General features: G+C 43.1%; 1 protein-coding gene across 1 annotated transcript in view; it reads left to right on the plus strand.

Annotated features, from left to right (window-relative positions):
• Positions 1 to 25648, plus strand: part of Ca10 (carbonic anhydrase 10) — a 475819-nt gene that overhangs the window by 435252 nt on the left and 14919 nt on the right. Inside the window, exons 5-6 of the mRNA XM_051195974.1 lie at positions 18218 to 18313; positions 22400 to 22472. Of these exons, the coding sequence (XP_051051931.1) occupies positions 18218 to 18313; positions 22400 to 22472 (169 nt within the window). The remainder of the gene's footprint in view (positions 1 to 18217; positions 18314 to 22399; positions 22473 to 25648) is intronic.

Genomic DNA, 25648 nt, shown 5'->3' on the forward strand with positions numbered 1-25648 from the left:
TTGAATCATCGATATTTTTTAGATGCCATGCAAATGAATTCTCTTGTTCAATGTCAAAGTGTATTTCCCACCCATTTAAAAATGGGCATATGGTTCAGGTGAAAGAAAGCCTGCCTTATATGCACAGAGTCCTGGGTTTGATCCCCAGCATCACATAATCCCAGGGATGTTTTATGTCTCTAATCTCAGCACTTAGAGATTAGTGGTAAGAGCATCAGAAGTTCAAAATCATACATTCTGTGCTCCTATACCAGCCTCTCAGGAGAGCTTGCTTATATCTTTATCTCTTATATTTCTCTTGTCCTCACATTCAGCCATTCCTGTGGCCCTGTCTCACATGCTCACCTGTCTCAGAGCCTTCCTGACCTTCACCTGAAAGCCAGGCTAGGTTTATAAGCATGTCCACATCTTTGCCTTAACTTCCCTGTGGGGACTGAGGAGTTTCAGATATGACAAAAAGAAACTCTTTCTAAATGATTGGGCTCTTCAAGGACACTCATGTTAGTCATCAAGGTTCCATCTTTCACCTCTTTGCTCTTTAAGCATATATATTAATAATTAATAAAATGAAGCACATTAAAGTGAATAACTTCATGGAACATAATACATTCACAAGGTTGTGCAGTTTCCATCTTTTTCTAGTTCCAAAATATTCACTACCCCACCCCCACAAAAAAAACATATCTATTAAACAGTTACTCAGCACCTGTCCATTTCCCAGCTGATGTCACCACTATCCTAACTTCTGTCTTTGCGATTTTAGCTATGGTGAGTGTGGTGAGTGTCTTACAGACATGGAATTCTAAGACTTTCACCTTTTAGATCTGGCTTCTTTCACTTAGCATGATGCTCTCAGGGTTCATCTAGTTTTAGCGTGTCTTAGTGTTTTATTCCTTTTTATAGTTTATTCATTTTCTGTTGGCAGTACTGTGCTATTTAGGGCTGTTTAGGTTTTGTTTTTGTTCATTTCTTTTTTCTTTTCTTTCTTTCTTTCTTTTTTTTTTTTTTTTTTTTTTTTTTTTTGTCAACTGATACAAGATGATGTCACCTGGGAAAAGGGAACCTCAAGAAAATGTCTCCATCAGATTGGTTTGTGGGGTCTTTTCTTGATGGACGATTACTGTGAGCAATGCAATGTCTGGGCAGGTGGTCCTGGATTGTACAAAAAGCAGAATGGGCAAAGCACAAAGAGTCAGCCAGTATGAACTTTTTCTCCATGGTTCTTGCTCTGCTCCTGACCTAAATTTCCTCCATGATGAACTGTGATTGGGATGCCAAATAAACCGTCCCTCCCCACCCCACAGTGATTTTTTAGTCACAGTGTCCATCACAGCAATTGAGCTATCTAATGAGTACACATGCAGTCTGTCTTCTCATTCACTCTGTGCTGGGCATTTGGGTTGTTTCTACTTTGGGATGCTGAGAACAATGCTGCCCTGAGCATGGCTGGACAAGCTTTTATTGTATTAACTATTCTTGCCCTTTGGGATGTATACATTTGAACTGAGGAGTCGTTGAGCTATATGTCAGTTCTGTTTACCTTTTTGAAGAATTGTTTTCCTTCATTTTTAATTGATACTGTACTAAAGCACTGACAGCAGAATGCAGTCGGTGCATGATATGTGTTTAGAGACAGGAGAGACCAGAGCACCTGAAGTCAATTGAGGAGTTTTTAAGAATTTGTGGCATTTCCTGCCCCTACAGTCCCTCTGAGTTTCTCTTGGTCTCTATATCACACCTTAACTGTCTGCATCTTTTTGTGTACTTCTTTATACCGGGGAGCAGGGACAACAGGGGAAAGGGGAAGGACCATGGAGAGTTCCCACACACCGCTCTAGCAATGACTAATTGCAACTACTATTGGTGGTGCAATGTTATTCTATATACTAAACATTATTACTCATTTATGCAGGTTCAGTATAGAAAATCTGAAAATTAAGAATCATAGGTTCAAGTGGCAGAATCAGGATATAAGTCCCAGGCTATTTCACATTGTCTTTCAACATCAACACAGTGCTACTTATTGACCAGCAGAGATGTGAATGGCTTAAAAATAAACACCATATAGCCTGAACTATGATATCTCTAGGCTGTTGGAGAACACAGGGGCTCGTTGGTGGTAAGGAATCCTATAGTAGACCTTTCCCAGCAAGTTGACTTGGGTACTAAGCCCATGCCTTGGAATTACTGAAAAAACAAATCCCAAATTATTCATCAATTATCAGCTGAGAGCCTATGGCATGATATTGGACAGAGGTGATTCTGTGCATGACACTTGTAAATGTCACCTCTGTAAGCAAAGTGGTGTGCACACGTATTCCTATGAGAAAAGCATGCTGCACAAAATGCATTTTCTGTAAATTTCAGTAGATTCAAGTCTGTCCTCTGAACACGGTATCTCTCACTCACTCTGTGTGGCTCGTGGATTTTCTGATTTGAACAGAGAGTAGGAGGCAGCATCAGAACCAACTCATAGCTCTTCAAGCATTGGTGGGGCCTCAGAAATGCTGGGAGAATTTAAAAACAATCCCCTAGAAGGGCGGGTGCAGTCATCCAGGGCCCTGGAATCTCCAGTTTTCACCAGCTCCAGGTGACACACAAGCTGACATCACCGCTCATGGTGGAGAGAGTGATGGTCAGGAAGTACACCCAAGAGACAACTGTGCAGACTCCCAAAGACTTCCTGACCCTCTTCTGTCCCTCTGGCATCCCCCTCCCTCTGAAAATGTGGTGTCCACATATATTGGCCATGTGCATTTTAACATGGTGCCACTGTGGGTAAATGTTGAGTTTACAAACACAGGAAAATATAACAGAGGTACTAGAGATGTTAAACATGAAGTTTAAAAAGTCTACTCACAGAAATAACAAAAAGGAAGTATTCAAACAAGGACCTGTACTTGAGTGTTCACACACTTGGAGCAGCCCCAGCCACCCATATTAATGCTTAAACCCTCAGTATCCATGACTAGATACTGACTGGATGAAGCATTATGAATTAGGACACTCCCATGACCTCAGTTTTGTGCCCCTATAAGAAATCTGTGGGTCTTTCTCAAAAGCATTATTCCCATGTGAGTCTGTCCACCACATCTCAGCCAGGTCATCATGTAAGAGAAGTTTTAAAAGCACTGCCCCAGAAGATTAGGAAAGTCACTGACTCCATTCATATTGCTTAGGCCAAAGGGATGTAGTAAGAGGTATGCTAATTTCTCCTGGCAGCCCCTAGGGCAAGTCAGAGAACTGAGCTTACACTGTGAACCAAAGCCAAGTGCCCTTCCTCCTCACAGGTGCCTCCATAGGCCATGTGTTCTGCAAAGTTTTGCATTTCACCCTCTTGGCCTCTTCAGAGCCCATCTTTTAGGAAGGAGCTCACAGCCTCCTGGAGATGGTGCTCTGTTTATTTAAGGCAACTGGGGGGCAAAAGGCTATGTGCTGAAGACCAAATGGGAGCCGTGTTAATTCCGTGTTAATGACAGCAGAGCAATTTTCCTACAGGAAATAACTAGTTACCTTAATCATTTTAAGTAGTTATTAAAAAGGATAGCTCTGCTTATCACAATCCACGCACAAAGGAAATGAAGACATGAATAACCGGACCTTAAACACATTTCTGGCATCTTCCTTCTGGGTGGTATTAAACGGTATTAATCTTTTTAACCGACTTCAATCCTGAGACCACAGCCGTGTGATAAAACGTTAAGTGAAGCATTGGAAATAGAGGTGGCCTTACCAGATTTATTGTGCCAATTTACCAACAGCAGAAGCATGCAGTATTGCTGCGAGGGAGCCCATAGAAGAGGAAGACTGACAGGGAGATGTATGGGTTAATTAATAAAATGCAGATAATAGCATTGGCCTGATACCAATACTTCTTCAGAAGCTGCTCTGTATATGTCTCTGGGAATAAACAAAGCGGCAATGTATTGTTGCTACTGTACCCTGTACCCACACACACCCCAGATAAGGATTGGAGGTGTGAAATAAAAGAAATGCAAGCAACTTCATCCAGGCTACAGTCAGACAATAAAGAGAAAAAAGAACTGCCAAGCAAGAGTAAGCAGCTCATTGGAGGGTTTTACAGTTTTAAGATACGGGAAGTCATTTTTTCCCCCTAAGTAAGGGGACTGTTTTTCTCCCCTGCGGTGGTTGTGTTTTATGGACGAAACCAGGGTTATCATACGCGTCAACAAAGTGTGTCAACAAAGTGTGTAACTGGGTATTGGTGGTGCATGCCTTTAATTCCAGCACTTGGGAGGCAGAAGCAGGCAGATCTCTGTGAGTTCAAGGCCAGCCTGGTCTACAGGGCAAGTTCCAGGATAGCCTCCAAACTCCAAAGCAATACTGAGAAACCCTGTCCCAAAAAAACAAAAAACAAACAAACAAACAAAAAAAAAACACATCAGGGGCTTTGGGTGAAAGTCCTAGGGAATGGGCTTCTGAATGCCACAGACCTGCTCTCAGGCGACTCTCTTTCTGCTGGGGAGACATTCCTACAAGACAGAGCAGGGAAGGCCCTGTGATCGGTGTGGAATAGGCACGATGGTGACACAGGGATGTGTATATCTCCTGAATAGAATGGATGAAGGGGTGAAGCTTGAGCCTGGTTGTGAAAGGAAAGAGAGGTCACCAAATGACCCATGGATAAATAACATTTCAAGTGATATGGAAGACAGATTCAAAATAGAGAAGTGTCTGGACAGTCTAAGGGACCTCTGACAGTGGAACCAGGGTGTATCCCTGGTGCACAAAAGGACTTTGGGAGCACATCCCCCATGGAGGGATGCTGCCTTAGCCTAGAGGCAGGAGGGGGGGCCTGGTCCCTACTCCAAATGACTTGACAGATTTAGATGACCCCTCCAGGAAGGCATCACCCTACATGTGGATTGGGGGAGGGAATGGGGTGGGAGGGTCAAGGGGGCATGAGAGGGTGAAAGAGAGGGAGGGAGGGATGGAGAAGCAACTGGGATCAATATGTAAAATAAGATAAATAAATAAATGAGAAGTGCAGGTGGACAGGTCTAGCCAGGAAGCCAGAGCAAAGCTGATGTGTGTCATTGGACATAGCAGCAAATATAAGACAAAGGACATGAAGGGTCTTCAAGGCCAAGGGAAATAACCTATGGCCAAGGGAAATAACCTATGGCCAAGGGAAATAAGCTATGAAGTAATACAGACAAGGTTAACTGAACCAGTGCAGTAAAGAGGCTGGAGACAGCTGTGAGACTTGCTGGATATTGTAGTAAAAGTCACAGGACTTCATGACTAGTAGAATTACACGAGGAGTCTCCATCAGTACTTATATCTATAATACACAACTAGGATGAAAGTTCATTGTAGACAGGATGAGGAAAAGGAAAAGATCTGAGCAGAGTTCTGAATGGCAGAACTGGGAGTTTAGTCTGGCCTGGGGTAGGCTAAGATCTGGTATATAAAATGTCATGGGTGTTCCTAAGTCTCTCTGCCCAAGACACGGTGATCCTTCCCCAGTGGTAAGGTTTCTTTGGACTGGCCCCCGGGCATCAGGGTGCTTCTTCAATAACACAGGAAAAGGAACATTAAAGAGACTCAGGGCTGGAACTAAGGTTTTGGTTTGTTTTGTTTTCATACTTGCTCAATCCAGTTATAAATCTAAGGACTGAGAGAGCAAAGAATGGCTCATTATGATATTCATTCTATTTCATAGACCTTAAAGCCACAAAACTGTTGACCCCAGCACAGCCTGGAGAGGTATATGTTTTGTCTGAGCCTAGGAGAGTTCTATCTAAGTCTTTGTCTTTTGGACAAGCCTAAGGTTGTACCAGCATAACCTCGGATGTTGCAGTTCTCCTCCAGATCTGAATTCTCCTTCCATACCTCCCATCCTACAAATGTCTCTGGAAGTTCCCACCATTGAGCATCTAGAGCTTGGAGAAATTATTGTAGCTATTTGGGGAGAAGGTAAGGAAGATAAAGGATCCAGACCAATGGAATTCTCTTCAGTTCAGATCTTCCAGACAGAATTGGGCACATAGCCCTGACATGAGAGTTATACAATGGATGGTTCTCTTTCTTCCTGTTTTCCCCTCCTTCCAGTAACAGTGAAGAGGACTCTGAAAGCAGGGAGTCTGGACTTCCCTTCCCTTGGGCTTCTACTTGGAAGCTTAGCTTTGAAAGCAGATCCAGCCCTTTCACTTACCAGGAAAAAAAATGAAAACATGAGATAGTGGGATGGTAAAAATGTTATTATGGGAAGCATTTGAGAATTAGAAACAGGAGGATTCCTTGAGCAAAGGCATTACAGATCAACCTGGGCAATGTGGGAGACCCTCCCATGTCAAAACATTTAAGATGTCAATTACCCTGATTTGATCATAACACATTGTGTACATGTATTCTATTCTGTCATATCCTGTAAATATTGCATGTCAATATTTCTAAATGTTATAACCTGACATTATAAAATATTCATTAGATGGATAAAGTAAGATAATGTTTATAAAATAACAAATACAATGGCTGCCAGGTAGTACAGAACTTGGGTGAGTATTGGCAATCTTACTCCTTTGATTTAGGTAGTTGTCCCCCACCTGAATGTTAGCTACCAGTCTGTAAAATACAAACTTAAAGAGAAGATAGCTAATGAGCCTCATAGCTCCATTGTGATCCCATGTAGTTTCTGCATTGAGCTGTCTGGGGGGGAGGTGGTAGTGAATTTGTAGGTATGAAAAAATTTTAAAGAATTTACATGGCAAGGAGAGTAATGAGGAATGCGGTGTAAAAGAATAACTTTAGATCCTTGAGTACCTGCTACGATCCAGTGTGCTCTGGGTGCTTCATTGCAATAATTTGTGTAAAATAGTCCCTACAACTTCAATTTGAAAGGAAGAAAAGAAAAAAATCAATAGAGCCACCCAGACAGCCAGCCTGGAGAAGATGTCAATTTGGGAGGAGCTTTTGGTGAGCAGAGATCACTGGTAAAGAATGAGTAGTTATTCCAGGTACAGATAAACAGCATGTATAAAGTTATGAAGCAAACATGGAAAGGAACAAGGAGCCCTACCCCACCCCAGGCAACAGGCTGCCAGTCTAGGGCATTGAGACCTGTGGATGGGAGAGAGATGGTATTCTCTATAAAAACCAAAAGGCTAGCTCCTGGCCAGCACATCAAGGCAACTACACTGGACAAACAAAATATGACACTCACCACTGACCCTTGTGCCAAGCCAGTTCCTGACTCAGAAGGTTCACTGGAGCCTGGGAGTTAAGTCCAAGCTAGGAAATATAGTGAGACCCTGTCTCAAGAAAAACATCAAACAAATAAAATTGTATATCCTTTTGACTCTTGCTTAACAGGATATCTGTCAGATGTTGCTGAGGGAATTGTATGTACTGGGCCCAGTGTCTCTTCCCCCATAGCTGTTAAACACTAACGGCTTCTGATGCAAGAGGACTCATTCCACAGAGATGTGTGTCTTTGGCCTCTGCCTCGAGTATGTTGACAGTCCTGAATCTCACAGCATATACAATTACAGGGAGACTATATAGCTTATCCATTAAACCTTTGTCTCCCGCATCAGGCATATGACCTGTGTACTAATAACTCTATCACTTAGATGCCTTACTCAACATCATCATGCCTCAGTTTCTCTATTCGCAAATTAAAAGTAGTGATAATATCCTCATGCACAGGCCTTTGTATTAAGTGAGATTGTGTATATCATGTGAACCAGCCCCATCTTGGCTTGCATCACTGATGCTGTAATACCAGGTAGTGTTGCTACTATTGTTGCTGCTGCTGTTGTTTGTTGCTCACTGTGAATATGAGATCAGTTCTAGAGACCTGTGGGTAATATTGGCAGGATACAGCCAGAGGAAAAGTGCAGCTGGAGTGGAGCTGAGATCTTTCAAACTCTTCACCAGCACCCAGCAAGGACAAATGGTTCCTTAAAGTTCACACATTTGAACTGATGTTCCAAAAATTCAGGAAGAAAAGGGAATGTGACCTGGAATGAGCTAGAGGTGCTCCATGATCCCTGGTAAGCAGGAAGCACAGCATCTCCCCTCCCTAGCTTCAGTGTCCACACCTGTATCATGGGGATGGCATTGTCTGGCTACACGTAGTTGTGAGAAATGGATGAGATGACATCTGGAAAGAGTTTGGATCCACATTAGCATGTGGGAAACTCTCAATACTTGGGGACCACTGTGATTTCTCTAAGTGGAAGATGAGGTGATACAAGGAAGGAGGGCACATCAGATGAAGAAAACAGACCTCAATAAAAGTTTCAAGATAGGAAAGGACTGTGCTTGAGAAGAAGAGACTTGGGTTCAAGTCTAGGATCTGTTACTCACCATCAAAGTTGGTATGGGGCATCCATTTCCCCTGTTTGGTAGGTTTCAATACTCTCTGACCTAATCTGCAGCAGGGCTATCAGATGAGCCCAAAGAAGTTTCTGAAGAAGCCTCGTAATTACAAAGCCCACCAGAGCAGTCCTCCATCCAGTACTAGGAACACCTTGTGGCCAAAGCTGGTGCCACATACTGGAACTGCCATTCCCTGACACAGCACTTGTTGCAGAAGAAAAGCTGCTGCTTCATTGCAGATGAGAACCACACAGACTCCTCCCACCTTGGGAATGCCCTGAACTCCCACCATAGAAAGGAGAAAGACCTTTTCTGCTAACCCTATTCATCCTCTGGCTCACCCTGTTCTGCCAGAAACAGCCTTCTCTTTGGTAAATGATAGTAGTCCCAAACACAGCCATGACATTTGGGGCAAACCCTTGATGAATGCTTGGGTCTCAGTATCAGGGATAGGATGAAAAGACAACATATTGTGTTCTGTCCCCAGAGAGATTAGGCTCAGTGGTTTCCAAGTAACACCATAGTGCTGTTTCATGCTCACAGACAGGCTTGGAAGGATGCTGAAGTCTTAATATAGAATGTCCACACACCTCTTCCCTCCTCCCAAATGCTGTCAGCAAAATGCTATCTCCACTCCTCTCCCAGGGAATATTTTGAGAGCCTAAGACAAGGACACCATCTGGGCTTTCCTGAAGAATGGTGAAAATGATTTGGCTTTCTTGCCTTCTATCTTCTTTTACCACTATCAATCCCTGTTCACCTCTTAGAAGCAAACAAGACAAAATTCACCAGAACTAGCCACATCCAACACTGTGCTGGCATTGATGAGAATCAAAATAGATATGGGGACGCAGCCGGAAGGAACTTCCCACCCAGGGTCATTTGGCTTGACTCTGTGTGATTCTGTGTGAAAATGCAGAACACAAATGTGCATCTTGAGAGCTCTACAGTTCCTATAAGTCACAGATATAGAAACTGACTGGCTTTGCTAGCTGAGTAGCACCACAGGCATACACACACACACACACACACACACACACACACACACACTTCACAAGGGTTTAAATTGTTATGGATATCATTTGGCTTTGCCATCATGATGGGACAACTGTAGACAGTTATTGGGAGGGATATACAATTCAAAGGACTTATAGTGCATGGAATACACACTGCCCACTGGCTGGTAGTATTAGCTCATAAGTGTATTTGTCAAGATTCAAAATCCCCTCCTCTTTCCTATGTCTTGTGTCATGGGCCCCCACTTTCTCTAGTCTTTTGTTTCATTTCTAATGCTTTCACAGACCATAATTTGTATGGCCACCCCTGGATTTATCAAATTTGTTTCTGGGTTATTGCTTTTGTGCTTTTCCATGTAACTAGGAGGCTTTCCTTGGTGATTTGACATTTGTTTCCAATAATTGCATGATCCACATCACATTTTTTGGAATAAGCTAAAATAGTTTTCCATTTTTTTTTCAGAAGCCTGGTTGGATATCTCCCACTTCCCAAAATGTGTTACTTTCTTATTAAGAAAAATATCACTAAATGAATTATGATCCAGGGCTGGAGATACAGTTCACTCGGTAGACATACACAAAGCCCTGAGTTTAACCTCCCACACCACTTAAAACGTGTGGTCCATACCTGTAACCCCAGCTCTTAGGAGGTAGAGATGGGAGAATCAGGAGTTCAAAATTATCCTTAACTATATATTGTGAGTTCAAGGCTAGCCCAGCCTACATGAGACCCTGCCTCAAAAATAAATACTCATGGGATCTCTTTGATTATTAAAATACTTTGACAGATACTTATATTGCTTTTAACCTGTCAAGCACCATGGCATGAGATATGTTATTATATTTAGGTGATCTGACTCCATGGTTTGTGGGAAAGCTTTGGAAGGGAAGTGTGCCAGTAGTCAGTGCGTGATCTCTGGAAGCATTAGACACCATAGTGAGAAATATTTGAAAGTAAAGAGTCACTGTTTACTGTAGTTTTTAGCTCAACGGTCTATATCAAAAGCAAACTGATGCCATACACACACACACACACACACACACACACACACACACACACACACACAAACACACACCTCCATTCTTAACTCCCCATTGTTCTTAAAATTAAGGCAGTATTATCATCGGTGTCTTTGAGACTAAATGTGGTCTGTCCCTGCCTTTTTCTCCTGGGTCACCCTACCTGAATGACCCTTAACTTCTGGTCTCTGACTCTTCTGCTCCCTCCATAGTGCCATGGGGACTGCTTTTCAGATTTTTCCTTTCTAACTCTGTATGCCCAGCACTTTTCTTGGCACAGGAAACACATAAATATGTGCTGAGAGAACAAAAGAAAGGCTTGTAGGGCAGTCTTCAGGCCTGGGATATTTGCTTTTACTTTGATTCGAGCCGGTCACTATTAAATGAAGAAGGCAGAGGTCACAACTGACAGTCACGGGGACTGAGGCTACTCTTGACCTACACACATGCATCATCAAATCACAGTCCTGTCCCCAGCCTCCTTCTCTGTTGATAAATCCAGTGCCACTGTGACCCATGTACAGCCCCATCATAAATGTAGGTCTCCTTACACTGGCTAATCCCATCTTCTTTAAGGGATTCTCAGTAGACAACAGCCTATACTTCCTCTGAAATGTGTTTATTTTTTAGAAGAAGCATGAAAGCTCACTCCTAGAATCTCCACATTTTCTACACAAAGACCTTAATGTCTTAAAGGACTTTGATTTACTAACATGAACCATTGACCAAGGGCAGACACATCATTTGCATTCCAGTCCCTACCCAGGCACAGTGGCACATGACTAATACCTAACTTACCCAGGAAACTAAGGCGAGAGGTTCACTGAAGCCTGGGAGTTAAATCAAGGCTAAGCAACATAGTGAGAACCTGTCTCAAAAAATAAATGAAATATGTCCCTTGAACTTTTTGCTTAGCACTCTGTTCTTCTCTAAAACCAATCCACATGGATAGATTGTGTGTATTTAATGGCTTTGGAACTGACTGCTGTGCATTGCCAGTTATTAAATATCACATTTCAGGCAATTAAAGTGAATAGTCAAACCTGGCTTTGTGGTTGCTTTATCCAAATTGTTCCACAGCTTGACTTGGAAGAGGTTGCTGTTCCCGTTGCCCCACTGACAGGCAGCAAGAAGGTGAGTTATCTAAAGTAACTGTAGAATGGACAAGTGAGGGGCCAGGCAAGCTAAAGATCAGGATTTAATACATCCTTTTTCCATTATGAAGGCTGATGGCCAGGGGCAAGTAAGGAAGATAGTCTTGATCTTGGCCAGTGAGACTGCTTATTTTTGGTCACAGCTATAACCCTTTCTGGTGAAATTATTTCCATACCTGTGGAAGAACCCATCTTAGGAGCTTGTTCTTTTGACATAACTACATTGTGAGTAGTTTCTGCACCTGCATTCATGGCTCTCTTTTTCTATTTCATTCAACCAATACACTGAATTCCACTGGCAAATGTCTCCAGTAATAATGGGCTTTAATTCCTGCTTTAGCCCTAGCTCAATTGTGATAGTTATTTTTATATTTAAAATCAGCTAATATTAACATAAGCTTTGGCATATGTAATCATGAGAGACAGTGGCCTGCCTAGCCCTCAAAAGTCATAGGAAAATGTAAAGTTACCTTGCTCTTGACTTTTTGTGAGTACAAATAGGAAAAAGCTTCTTGACTTAATTCAAAGGACCTATATAATGCTAACTCCTTGAGCTCTGGAATATCTATCAATACCTATCTGACATATATGATCTGGACATGCCAATAGGGTGGTTTTTGTCTGGAGACAATCTCTTCTGTGAAGAGGGAGCCCAAGACAATGTGTACAGGTAGAACTTCTGTTTGTATAATACCAACTAGCAAAACCATCTCGGCAGTCAGAGAATAATAAGGCAAAATAAGATATAAAAATGAATACTCTATAGACACTTCTCTTTAAAAAAAAATGCAATCCAAACATGTTGATGGCCTGACTTTTTTTTAAGTAACTTCGAAGTCACTAAGCTCCTTGTTTTCCTTGTCTGAGCCTCAGCAGCCAGGCATTTCTAATAAGAATCATCACAGCACCATTTAACGAGTGTGTACTCTGGGCCAGATGCTGCATTTGAAACCTGCTTTATCTCATTTGTACATTTGATCCCATTTACATGTTCCAGTTCTTTAAGCAGCACAGTCATTCCTTGAGCAGCCATGTTGCAATCACATTTTGCATGTGAAGAAATTGGAGCTCAAAGTGACTAAAAACTTGAACCCAGCATATTCAACTCTAGGACAGTGAGCTGCCTTTCCTCATACCCAGTGCTGGGGTGGTCTGAGGTCTTGTGGGTATGAGAGAGTGGGTTGAAGAAAGTAAGTTAACACAAAGTGAAAGCACAGGAATAACAAGTCTCTAGTTACAGGCTGCCACTCAGGGGGACTCACAGTAAAATCAGATGAGGTTCAAAAGTACTCACAGACCCCACTTTTCAATCCTCCTTGATACCAGCCTTAGACCAGAGCATACTTCTGGAAGGATGTGGATGGACCTTTATACAGAAAGCACAGCCTGCCTTGGCTTTAAGTAGCCTCACTACTGAGAAGCACAAGGGGTATGCTTTGGGGAAAGGACCACAGAAGGAAAGTTTGGCTTCTAGAAGCAGCTATTTTAGAATGTCTCCTAGGGAAGGGAACCAGGGGAACATTCCAATTCTTCCATGGTATCACCTCCTCTGTTGTGATTGCTTGCTTAGGCCCCAACTGGATTCGGAAGGAGGATGTTGGAAATTGTCATGTTTCATTCTTGCAACAGCACTTGGATGCATTCTCATTCTTCTGAGAAAGAAGCCATAGCACAGAGGGCCGGGTAGCTAGCCTTGGATTACTCAGACAGAAGAGGTATCTGGATAAGCCAAGCTTCAAATTTTCTTGCACCATCCTGCACTCAAGGGTTACGCCCTGCACTTGTTCAAACCTCAGAACAACTCACTGAAAAATATCATGCCTTAAAATCTAAGTAGTGCTCTCTCCAGGAGGGAAAGAGCCCTTCAGTCTAGTGTTTCACATTGCCATGATACATCCGGGGTCTCCAGTCAGCAAAATAATGGATGCTTCCTTTCATTTGCAGCTTTAATTGCATCTGCATGTCTTAGGATACGGAAAACCATCATCACCTGGCAGACCCGTGATAATTGCCAAAGCTTAGGGTGAGAATGTGGCAGTTGGTAAATATCAAGCCGTGTTCTTCTCTGCAGAGTGTGTACTCTTACACATAAAGACAAACTTGCTAATGACTTCTATAAATAAGTTCTTGCTTATAACTGTTGTTCCAGCAAAAGCCGCTGAAATGTAATCTCCTCTTTAAAACACCTTCCTTTTCTCTTTACTATTTTATGGGAAAGTGGCATGGGCTAGAATCGTTGTCACTGGCTGTGTGACCTCTCTGTACCTTCTTTTTTATCCTTTGTCTATTTTGGGAACAAACAGGCTGTGTGAGTGCCTCGAGGATACTGGATCTATAGATTTCATCTCTGGACTTCAGGGGTCCAGCATAGGGTGGGCACCTGGGACCTCAGTGCTGACAGAAGTAAACTCATTTGAGTTGGTGGTGCTTTGGAAAGTTGAAAGGACTATAGACATATAAGAATGGCCATTATATGGTGGAGGGGAGGCAGACTTAATGCTTATTTTCCCCCAGCATGTATTCTGTTCCTGCTGCATACTCTTACCGGAAAATGAATGCCTTAGAAATACTTTGCTCAGCTCTCAACTTAAATAAGCCATGGTGGGTAACCTATAACAACAAACCAAATCCAGCCCACAGTATGTTGTTGCTAATAAAGTTTGTTTGGAACCTAACCACACCTATTCTTTCCTATTTTCTCTTTGGCCACTTTAATACTAGGAAAACAGAGTTAAGTCACTGTGACAAAAGCTCCACAAGCCCTATGGATGGAAGATTCACTAGCTCACTTATTGCATTAAATGCCTTCTGCCTGATAAATTAGCATCTGAGCCACTTGGGAAATAAGCTCTCACTTCTTCCAGTGCAGGGAACACACACTGAGTTCTCCCCACTGGTAGCACTTTCCTCAGGATCCTCAGGAAGACAGGCTCAAAGACAGGATGCAGAAGAGGGAATTGCACACACCTAATCTCAACTGCTGCGGGAGCCAAAGGCTCAGTTATCTACTGTAAAAGTAAGCAAAGAGTAACAGCAAGCATCCTAAGAGCTGACTACTGAGTGTCTAGTGCATTCCAGACCCTGGGCCAAATGCATTTATCCAAGCCTGTGAAACCATACCAGCAGTTCTAGGAAGTTGGTAGCACTACATTCTTATGTAAAAATGAGAACCTGGGTTACCTGGGTGCTCAGGGATGAAGCTAAGCTTGGACATCTGTGTAATGTTATGAGACAGCAAGGGTCTTGATTCCTTTTGGGGATGGATACACCTCTGGAATTCAGACTGCTTCCTACCAGTCCCCTTACTTCTCAGGACATCGCATTTCATCGTCTGATCATGGCCTCTCTTGTTTCCCTTATCCATTTCATAGTTATTTTTACCTTGCCGTTACTACTATAGACAGATACAATGCTGAGTTCTAGGATGTTGGACATGGTTCTTAGCCCACTATGGTTTGTTTGTATCTATCCTGATCACCCAGTGCCCATGCCACTTGGTCTGTAAGATACCTGGAATTTCATTAGCCATGAGTTTCTCAAGAGCTAGAAGCAGCAGAATGCATTGATATACTTATAAAAAGATTTATTATAGCAACTGGTCCACCTGACTACAGCGGGTGAAAAGTCTCACCACATGGCATCCCTGAAGAACCAGGAATCCGTTGGAATGATCCCAGTCCAGGGCCAAAGTCTGAAGACCCATGGACATTTAAGTAGTGTTTGTGGTATGAATCTGAGATATCAAAGTCTAAGCTCTAGAACCAGGAATTGTGATTTCCAAGAACAGGTGAAGATGGATGTTTCAGCACCCAAGAAGAAAGAATTCATCCTTCCTTTGTCTCTTTATTCACTATGGACTTGTAGCAGATAAAAACCCATGTTTGAAAGGGTAGATATATTCTACCCAGTCTACTAATAATGTAAAAGGTGATCTGTTCCAGAAACATCTTCACAGACATACCCAGAAACATTGCCAGCTATTTGGACATCCCTCAGCCCCCATCAAATGGACACATCAATCTTTGCAAGTTAATTTACAATCACAATAAATCCTGGGTAAAAACACCATGGGAACAGAGAAGGGTTCGAAAGTCCATGTCATTGGTGTCTTAGAAAAGACAGGGTAATAGAGGACGGTGACATAAAGAAGACTGAGCAAGACTTCCTGTTTCTACTGTGACCCTCTTGGTGGCCAAAGAGCTCTTTCAAAATTGCACTTTATTTTCTTAACTCCAGCAACTTCCGGCTACAAAGACCCTCACCAAGGTCTGCAAAGTCATATGTGAGTTGGCCCCACCCTAAGCCACCCTTAACCATCTGTACTGCTTGTCACTGCCTCAGGTCCTTTGTGTGCACTCCGCTCTGTGTGATGGACATGCCTCCTTCTGACCTCCCCAGACCTTGTTCTTCTTGGTCATCAGGACCTCAGCTCAAGTATCTTGTCTGCAAAGAGCCTTTCACTACCTACACTAACAGATGTTGCCCACACTTCTATATGTACCCTATTCTTTCCATTGCTGCCATTTTGTAAGTTAAAACTGTAAGTGTAGGCCTGATAGAGCACTGCACAGGCAAATGGTCCCCTAGCCCCTGCCTGTGGTTGCCTTTCTGACGGCAGACTAGCTGTAGTGTAACTAACTGTCACCATTGGCAAAATATGTAAGGAGTTAAAAAGGCAAATTAGGAATGTCAAGAGCAGTGATAGTGTGTTCCCCCTCTGTGACATGTTCGGTGGACTCAGGATGTTCAGATCCATGGTACCCTCTGAATGGGCACTGCTGGGTTCCTGATGCCCAACAATGTTCCACTGGTTTGCAACTCTAGTGGATCTCCAGCTGAAGAGCTTTGAACAAATACAGAAACTGCTTCCTTCCCAAAATCCTCAAACCTGGAGTGGGGCAAGCAGGCTCAGGAAAGTTCCAAAGCACCAGGTGACCTAGATGGCATACAGCAAGAATAATGTAGCTAACTGTTTTCAAACTTCAAAGGAAAGTTTCCTTCTAGGTCATTGTCTTTCATAACTTTGAAAACTCACACACACACACACACACACACACACACACACACACACACTTCTATGCAATGTGGGATGACAGCAGTAATGAATATTGTCTTGGACTTTTGGAGCCATAAGTCATTTTCCAGGTACTACCTTGTTAGATTCTCAGTCAGCCAGTGCAGAGCACTAACACCATTACAGAGAGATCTATGATGCCTTTGCTGTGACAGTGGTGTAAGAGGCAAAACAATGGAAACACATGAAAGCCTGTGGGTGGCTCAGTGTGTTATGGGGTATTCCTGCAGGGAGGAGGCTATTGCTGCTAGGAGGACTATGGGTAGATTTATAGGTGTTGACTTGAACGAAAAGGCAGTCAGAAATCAACTTTAGAATCATAATTGTAAACTATTCTATTTTATTGTTTTTGTTGGTGTTGCTGTTATTGTTTCTAAGACATGCCTGGTCTCCCAAGCTGGCTTTTATCTCGCTAAGTAGCTGAGGATGGCCTTGAACCCCGACTCTCTTGCCTCCACCTCCTAAGTGCTGGGATTTCAGGTGTGTGCCACAAAGCTCTGTTTATATGGTGCTGGAACTTGGAACCCAGAACAAGCAAGGGCACTACCAAGTAGTGTCCACACCCCTCCATTGTTTGATTTACATATGTGAAGCTGTGTGCTTTATAAGCAAAGAAACCCATCTGGGAGGATCTACACGGAACCGTTTATTTTCTATCATGTGAGCCAGGATTAGGTAGAGATGAGGGAAATGGTGTTCACGTCTATGTTTTTCAATTTGCTACCACAAATATACTTTCACGTTTTTATATAAAAAAAATATTGTTTAAAATCATAAGTATAAGGTGCATCTTAAAAGAAACAATCACTCTCACTTTTTACAGTAAGTGATTAGGTCTCAGTGGAATGGTATAAAACTTGATCATGTGGCTAAAAGTCTGCCACATGTTCAACAATGGAAGTTTAGAAGACTGGGGTGGTAGAGGAAAACCCAATTTACCACAACCCAAATCTAGGGCTACTCCTGCTGCTCCTCCTCCAGCCCCAGTGCTTGCTGTGCAGAGCTTGACAGGCAGTCACTGGTTCTGGTCAGTGAAAGGGGAAACAATATTTTGCATAACCAAGTGAACCGGACAGGCTGGCACATCGTGAAACAGACCCATCCGCTCTCTCTTCTGCAGAGCCAAGCAATCTGCACACTGCCAATCTCCCCCACATGAGGCTGGCTCATCTCCCTGCTCACCCCAAGACTACCAGGGAGATTTATTCACTGCCTGTGGCAGCTGTTGGTGCTTCTGGGAAAGGATGCCCACACCTGAAGGACTGTTCTGTTTCCTAATTAGGAAAATTCACTTAACACACACTTTAGGGGAAATGTCCTGGGAGAGAGAAAGAGCCAGATGGGCACTAATCTTATATAAAAGCACCTTTGTTACCAGAATATGTTTGCAAATGTGTGTAGGTAGATGTTCATATGGTATATGTACACTCATTGTACACGCATGGATTCTATTTACACCTCCCTCTGAAATCTCTTCCATTAAAAACCTGTCCTTCCAATTGTTCTTAGGTATGTTTACAGTTCACCCATGTGTCAAAGGATAAGCTGTGCCTTGAAGCTTTTGTTTCTGGATTGTTGTTCTTACTCTTGATTTTCCTTTCTGCCAGGTACAACTCATCCACTATAACCACGAGCTGTACACAAATGTCACAGAAGCTGCAAAGAGTCCAAACGGATTGGTGGTAGTTTCTATATTTATAAAAGTAAGTCTTGCATTCTTTTGTTCTTCCTGCCATCCCCCATGCCAACCAGAATATCAATCTACAGTCTCTTGGGATTTAAGAACATTTAAAGAAGTAATGTCAATGCATGTCCATGCCTAAGAAAGCTTTTGGATCTTATGATTTTTATAACCATGGAATTCATGGACGATTCAAGCCTACTCAAGTAAGATAAAGAAGTGATAGGTTCCATTTCAGAGCTTCAGGGCCTGTAGGTTTGAGCAGCCTCTTTCCTAGAGAGAAAGCTGGTGCTATTTGTAGGCACAGGCTTCAGGCCATACCTACTATAGCAGATGAAGGGTACAGTAGCAGAAGAAGAGGGGCTAGAGTTCTGATGGCCTCTAGGACTGAGAGATTGTCCATCACTCACTGCCACCAGGAGAATAAGCGAAGTGTGAGATGTCCCTCCCTGGTAGACCGTGCACTACAAACCTCCAGGCTTCCCCCACAACAGCTATAAAATTCATCTTCCTTTCATACTTGAATGCTGATTTATAATCCTGGCAGGTGGAATTAAGACAAAGTCTGCATGTTGACTGTATGGCCTTCAGCCATGCTCCCGATAGCCAATAGGCAAGAACAGTGTGAAATGTCCAATTGAACAAATTCTGGTTGTCATTTGAATTATCGTTAATGTTTTGGCAGATGTAAAGTGATGCAGATGTGCAATTTTTTAATAAAAACACAAGATTTGCTATCGAGTTGTAAAAAGTTTTTTTGTTTTTGGTTTTTTAAGTAAACTGTGTTAGTTACAAAGTGCTGCACTGTGCTAGTTGCTGGGGAGGTTTGTGCCCCAATCATTAGAGAAAATTGGACCAACCAAAACTTAGAATGCTATGAAAAGTTTTAGTAGAAATTTAGCATTTACCACCAAGGAGATATAACACAGATCTTGGAATAATGGGGTCCCCAGGGACCCCTTAGGCAATAGTTCCCCCAAAAGCAGACTGTACAACAGGTACTGATCATCTTCCTAGATGCCATGCCTCCTGCTAACTTCCTTGCCTTCATCTGTTCCAGGCCAAATTCATGAAGCTTCGTAATAGCCCAGCCAGGAAAGACATTCAAGTCTTTCCTTGCTGTAGTATTCACTAATGTATTCCCATCACGTACCTACTCAATAGATCTGAGAGAAGAACTAAGATGAGTAGAGAGAAAACAACACTTAACTACCACACTCCCAGCCATATCACACTAGTACCTGAAAGCCTGAAACAAAGTCTTACTCTAGTCCCAGTTATGATAGACAACCAATCCATGCAGTCAGCCTGGTCCATGAGCATTGTGAAGCCTAAGGGTATGTTATATATTGTCATGTGACCAGGAATCACCTCCCTCTGTGGTTGTCCACCTGCCAAGCTTTCCATGAGTAATATTCAGGGGGCAACTTGCCTTTCCCAATAACTTGTGTCCTTTAAAGAGCATCTCATTGTCAGTCTCTGACTTTGCCTCACTTTGCTCCAAGCTTCTAAGTCAGTGAATGCCGTCCTGGAAACTCAAGCATGTAACAGATGACAATGACTGATGGAGTAACTGGCAGCCTACTTCCTCCACAGCAAACTGCTGTTACTTCACACGCTCATGCAGAAATTTGCACAACACTGAGTTTCTGTCAAACAGTCAGGCTTGCAGGTCCTGGTTGCTCCCCTGAAGTTTGAAGGACTTACACTAAAGCCTTAGGCCAGTAAGAGAGAGTGGCCAGCTCCTGCCTGAATCTTCTTAGGCCAGTTTGGCCCCTGAGGAATTTTCCATTCTTTCCTTGAGCAAATCTGAACCTTTCTGGCTCAGTCCCAAAATAAACCATAGCATTCCCCTCTTTCTTCCACAAAATCAACTCCCAGATATTCAGTGAGCTAGCTGAGCTCTGACTTGTCATGCACTCATCAAAAAAAAAAAAAAAAAAAAAAAAAAACAAACAAACAAACAAAAAAAAAAAAAAAACTCCAACAGAGCATGGGATAGAGGCCCATCCTCTGCCAGATACTGGTACCCAGAAATGAGATGGACTGAATCCTTAGTCCTAAGGATGTGCAGCCTCTGTTAGTCCCCAGCCCTCCTTCTAATGTCCCTGCCTTCCACTTCCAGTTCCCTGTAGGTAAGGCAAGAACAAGAGATGAGAAATCCCCACATATGAGTGGTTCATGTGGAGAAATGTCACCCTGACCAAATTCTGAGCCAGAGATGGCAAAGGGTTTAGTGGTAAAAGGAGATGATGGCTCAGCAGTTAAGGGTACATGTCGACAAGCCTGATGATCTGAGTTCAAGTCCTGGGACTTGCGGGGAAGGAGAGAACTGACTCCCAAGTTGGCCACTGAGCTCTACACATTCTTTGAGGCACAAGTGTGTGTGCACACAATCAATCAATCAATCATTCCATCAATAAGAGAGACTTGTTTCCCCTTCCCTCCCATCACCACAGGGAGCTGAGATTTGGCTATAATTGCTTTTCGATCACACACCATTAACTTCCCACTCAGTTCACTTATATCAAGTATTTTATCCTCTCACCCACACTGCCAACACACTTGTGCCCACAAATCATCTGTGTGCACTTTGGAAATATTTCAGTAATTTTTAATCAGCTCCAAAGGGGACTGGTCTCAACAGCAGTATTGTCCAGCGTGTCAGGAAGCCAAGGCACCCAGCAATTTAGACCCATTGCAGATTCCTATTCCACCAGACACATTCATGGACTTCCTGCTGTCACAAAGTACATCAGTACGAATAGGAGGAAGCACTGAGCTGTCCTTTCAGTGCTTCAGAGGATGTCACAACAGAAGATGAACTGGGCACTAACATCTCCAGGGTGCACAGTGTTCAGCTTGGGACTTTTCCCCACTGGAGGTGGATTTTTGCCTCCATTGAGTATCGCCAGTCCCCAAGCACCAGCTAGTTGTGTGCCTCACTACCACACACCCAGGAATCTGTGTGAAAAGAAAGACAGATGGAGACAAAATAAACAGTCTGTGCTTTCTCCAAACTAAAGTTACCTGTTGCTTATCTAATAACAATGATCATCTGCTAGGATTTTTCCAAACCTCAGAATAAATCAGATTTAAAATGTTGATGTGTCACAACATCCGATTAGCAGCTGAGATGTAAATTGCAGAGCTGCGCCGAGCAAGGTAGGAGAGAAATGACAAAGATGAACAGTGGTCCTGAGGAAAGACTGAGTGAAAAGGGTGTTGTTAAGGAAACTACAAGTGATAAAGGGTGATTCTCTGACCCCAGTCTGTTGCTTAGCCTCTTCTCCCAGAGGAAGAATCTGGATATGTAAGAGCATAAGTGCAAAATGGAAACTCATCTCTAGCACAATGTTTAGCCCATTATAGGGACTTGATAAATATTCCTAAGATAGATGGGTGGGTGAGTGGATAGAAGATTGAATGTTGTGGTTTATAATATAATCATATGATAATGAGCAGTGGAATTACAATGTTCTTTTTTTCCCCCTTCTTCCAGTACCCCTATTCTAGATATTCTTTCTTCTTAGACGAATTCCTCTTTCCTGACATGTCATTCCAATTCCCTGCTCAAAACCCTTTGATGGTTCCCCATACCCAAGGAATAAAGTTTAACTATATTCTATTGTGACATTCAAAACCTAACATGGCCTATCATCACATCCCAATGCCTTTAACTCCAACTACACTAGATGTTTGTATGAGCGCCTGCCTATCATGAGCAAATCCTAAGTATGTATGCTTTTTCTGCACTCCTTGCCTTTCAGTCTTTCCTCTATCCTAACATTAAAATACTTGAGCTTGCATCCATCCTTCCAAACCAACTCAGACTCTAGCTCCTCTGATTCTCAGACAGTGGGTGGACTCTATCAGAGCACTCCCAAATCTACATGAGGATGATTTGTTGTTTACCTACCTATCTTCCTTCTCGAGATGAGATGTCCATACAGAGTAGAGTATGTGTTTCTGATCTCTGAATTTCCAACCATTATAGACTTGGACCCATGGTAAGCCATCAATATGAAGGAATGAAATAATGCATGGAGATGTTTGCCCTGGGAGAGTGACCGACACCCAGTCATTAATACTTTCTCTTCCCTTATAGGTTTCTGATTCATCAAACCCATTTCTTAATCGAATGCTCAACAGAGATACTATCACAAGAATAACATATAAAAGTAAGTGTGGCCCAATTTCCTTTGCAGCAACAATTCTACAAAGGTTAGTCCTGTCAGAAGGCAGGAAGCCAGAACTGATGATCTCCATGGGCCCTTTCTGCCTCACGATCCTTTAATTCTGTAGAAAGCCACTCTGGAGAGTCAGGGTTGGCTAAGAAGCAGCTCATTTCAAACACAAGTCCCCAGAGTATCTTTGTCATCCACGCCTGTCTGAGGCAATAACGTTTATGATGATGTGGTCATCGTTATCCTGTGGATTGGTAATGAGCTAAGGGATTCTACCGGCTGACTGACTCCACCATGTCAGCTGTCTGTGTAGCTAAGGCTTTGCCAACTTTGTGATGAAAAAAGGAAAAAAACACCCACCAGGTACTTTGGACCCAATATGGACCTTTTAAGAACCACAACTGAACCAAGTCTTATCTGGTTCCAGAAGGGACCTGGGTGGCATCTCTCTTCATTCTCCACACCTCATGGATCTGTAGGGTTCTGTCAGCCTCCCAGGCTTTTAGATTACTTATCCTAAACTTCTTTACCAGAAAAGAAGAAAGTGTGCTGAGGTAAAGGGGGGGAGAACAGAGAAGGTAAACCTAGATGTTTCAGGACTTGGGGAAACCATGCAAGGTGGCACATACCAAGAGACGAAAATTAAAAATGGAGGAATACAAGGAGCACCTAGTTAGGAATGGGCAGGAAACATGAATGCAAGTCTCAGCTTTGACCTCTGCCGGGGAGGCCCCTCACTTTAATGTTGCTCCTTCATTCACAATGTGAGAAAGTTCAACTCTAGGTTTTTGAAATCTTAAAGGTCTAGATTTGTGAATCAAAAAAACAGGTAGATAATGATTTCCAACAACAGAAAAAAGAACACGTGGAATTTAAATTCTCACATCTCCCTGCAGAATTCTTCCCTGAGACCGTAACCCAGCTGTGCCTGCTGCTTCTGTCTCCAATGTCATGGGGAAGGACAGTACAGAGAGCCATTCCCCTTATCACTGACTGCTTCTCCCAACCCACATCTTCCACTGGAATGTAAAGATAGCTGAGACTCTGGTCCTCCCCACAAGGAGATCACTATCAGGTCACTCCTATATAAAGAGGTTGGGGAACTGATGGGGTAACCCATTATGACCCTGACATCACTCCAGCTCAACACACAGTGCCTTTAAGACTGACTTAAATCCTCTTCACACACAGCCATGCCCTTCCTCATCAGTATTCTTGTGGAGTCCTCCCTAAGCACATGCTTAGATTACTCAGCTAAGGGAGATATTTCTGTCTTGTGTGTAAATAGCACATTTATAACTGCCTATAAAAGATTATTATTCTTTTAACTTTTTTGATTAAAAAAGCATGAAAATTAAATAAAATGTTTTCAAATAATCTTGAATTTGCAGTTTAGAGACCGTGAAAAGCCATGAAATTGCACATTAAGCCCCAACACACAATCTGTCTGATTTCCACTAGCATAGGGGATCATTAGGGGGGGTCCTTTGCTACCCTGCCCTCCCCTTACACCAGTCTGATTAAAATGAAGTGAAGTGGTTACTAGTGCAGAAGGAAAAGCAGAGGAAGGGAAGAAAGAGGAGGGAGAAAAGACAAGGGAGGGAGAAGGCAAGCTGGAAGGCAAGCTGGAAGGAAGGAGCCGAAGCATTCCCGGCAGAGTAACATTGAAGGGACTGGCAGGACTCCAGAGAGGGGTATCTGTACCTATCAACACATCATCTCAGTTACTAGAGGAATGAACAGTCTCCTTCAGTCACAGTAACAGGTGGCAAGGGTGCGGAGGGGCAGAGAAAGTGTTCTAGGACCAAGTCTCTGTGTCATAGGAGGCTTATAATGTTTCCACCACTGAAGCAGAAACACAGAAAAAGAAATAGATGTACTCTCTCCTCCATCCATCCCTCACACTCAACACCTGCCAGGGACACTGGGCGGGGGGCGGTTAAGCAGGTCACACACTGGCCTTCATGCTGAGACATGATAATGGGTCCTCTAATAGCAGATGTTCTATGGGAGGTGTCCCCCATGGTGACCTGTGTCACACACCTGAAAGGAGTTTCACCCCAGGGATAATGATGGCTTGATAGACAGAACTGGCCCAGACACCACCATGTCCAGGACATTGGCAGAAAGGGATTGATTTGCTCAGCAGGAAACCACAGCTCTCTTCCCTCCAGTTCAATTTCCTACAGCCTCCAGCAGGGGAAGGTTGGCCCTGTGGCAGGTAGGGAGTCTAAAATGAAGCATCCTCAAGCATACAACCTAGGCATTCCCCACCCCACCCCACCCCAACCCTGAGCCTCTGTAAGAGGTACTAGCATGAGCCCACAAACTCAAGATGAGGAGGATGATGGGACATGCTTGGGGCGCCTGTTATAGTGTCCTGCTTTCACACTCTAGTGAGACAGGGAGAAGTAACACACACACACACACACACACACACACACACACACAACACACACTCTCTCTCTTAGTTAGGGTTACTACTGCTGTGATGAAACACCATGAGCAGAGCAACTTGGGGAGGAAAGGGTTTATTTGGCTTACACTTCTATATCACTGTTCATCATCAAAGGAAGTCAGGACAGGAACTCAAACAGAACAGGATCCTGAAGGCAGGAGCTGATGCAGCAGTCATGGAAGAGTGCTTACTGGCTTGCTTATAATGGCTTGCTTAGCCTGCTCTCTTATAGAATCCAGGACCACCAGCACAGGGATGGTACTACCCGCAGTGGGCTGGGCCCTCCTGCATCAAGCACTAATTAAGAAAATGCCCTACAGCTACATCTTATGGAAGCATTTTTCCAACTGAGGTTTCCTCTTTTCAGATAACTCTAGCTTGTGTCAAGTTAACATAAAAACTATACAGTAAACCCTCATACTCTACTGTTTCAACCACACTACCCAGGAACACCCAAACACATCTCTCCCTGATCTCTCAACCATCCACTGCAGAGTTCTAATCTGCCTTGCTCACTTAAACGGAATGTCCACTCTGCAGTGTAGTGAGCATCAGAAATTTAGAGGTGATGCAGAATGGCTACTCTGCACACCCCAGGGTCAGGGCTATACATATAGCACTTATCTTGTGCTCACACAAGCCTTTTAAATGGATATGTTTTAACCCCATTTCAGAGATGAGACCAAGGATGCATATATAGGTGGCTGTATAG

This window comes from Phodopus roborovskii, unplaced genomic scaffold, assembly GCF_943737965.1.
Source record: "Phodopus roborovskii unplaced genomic scaffold, PHOROB, whole genome shotgun sequence".
NCBI classification, from domain to species: Eukaryota; Metazoa; Chordata; class Mammalia; order Rodentia; family Cricetidae; genus Phodopus; species Phodopus roborovskii.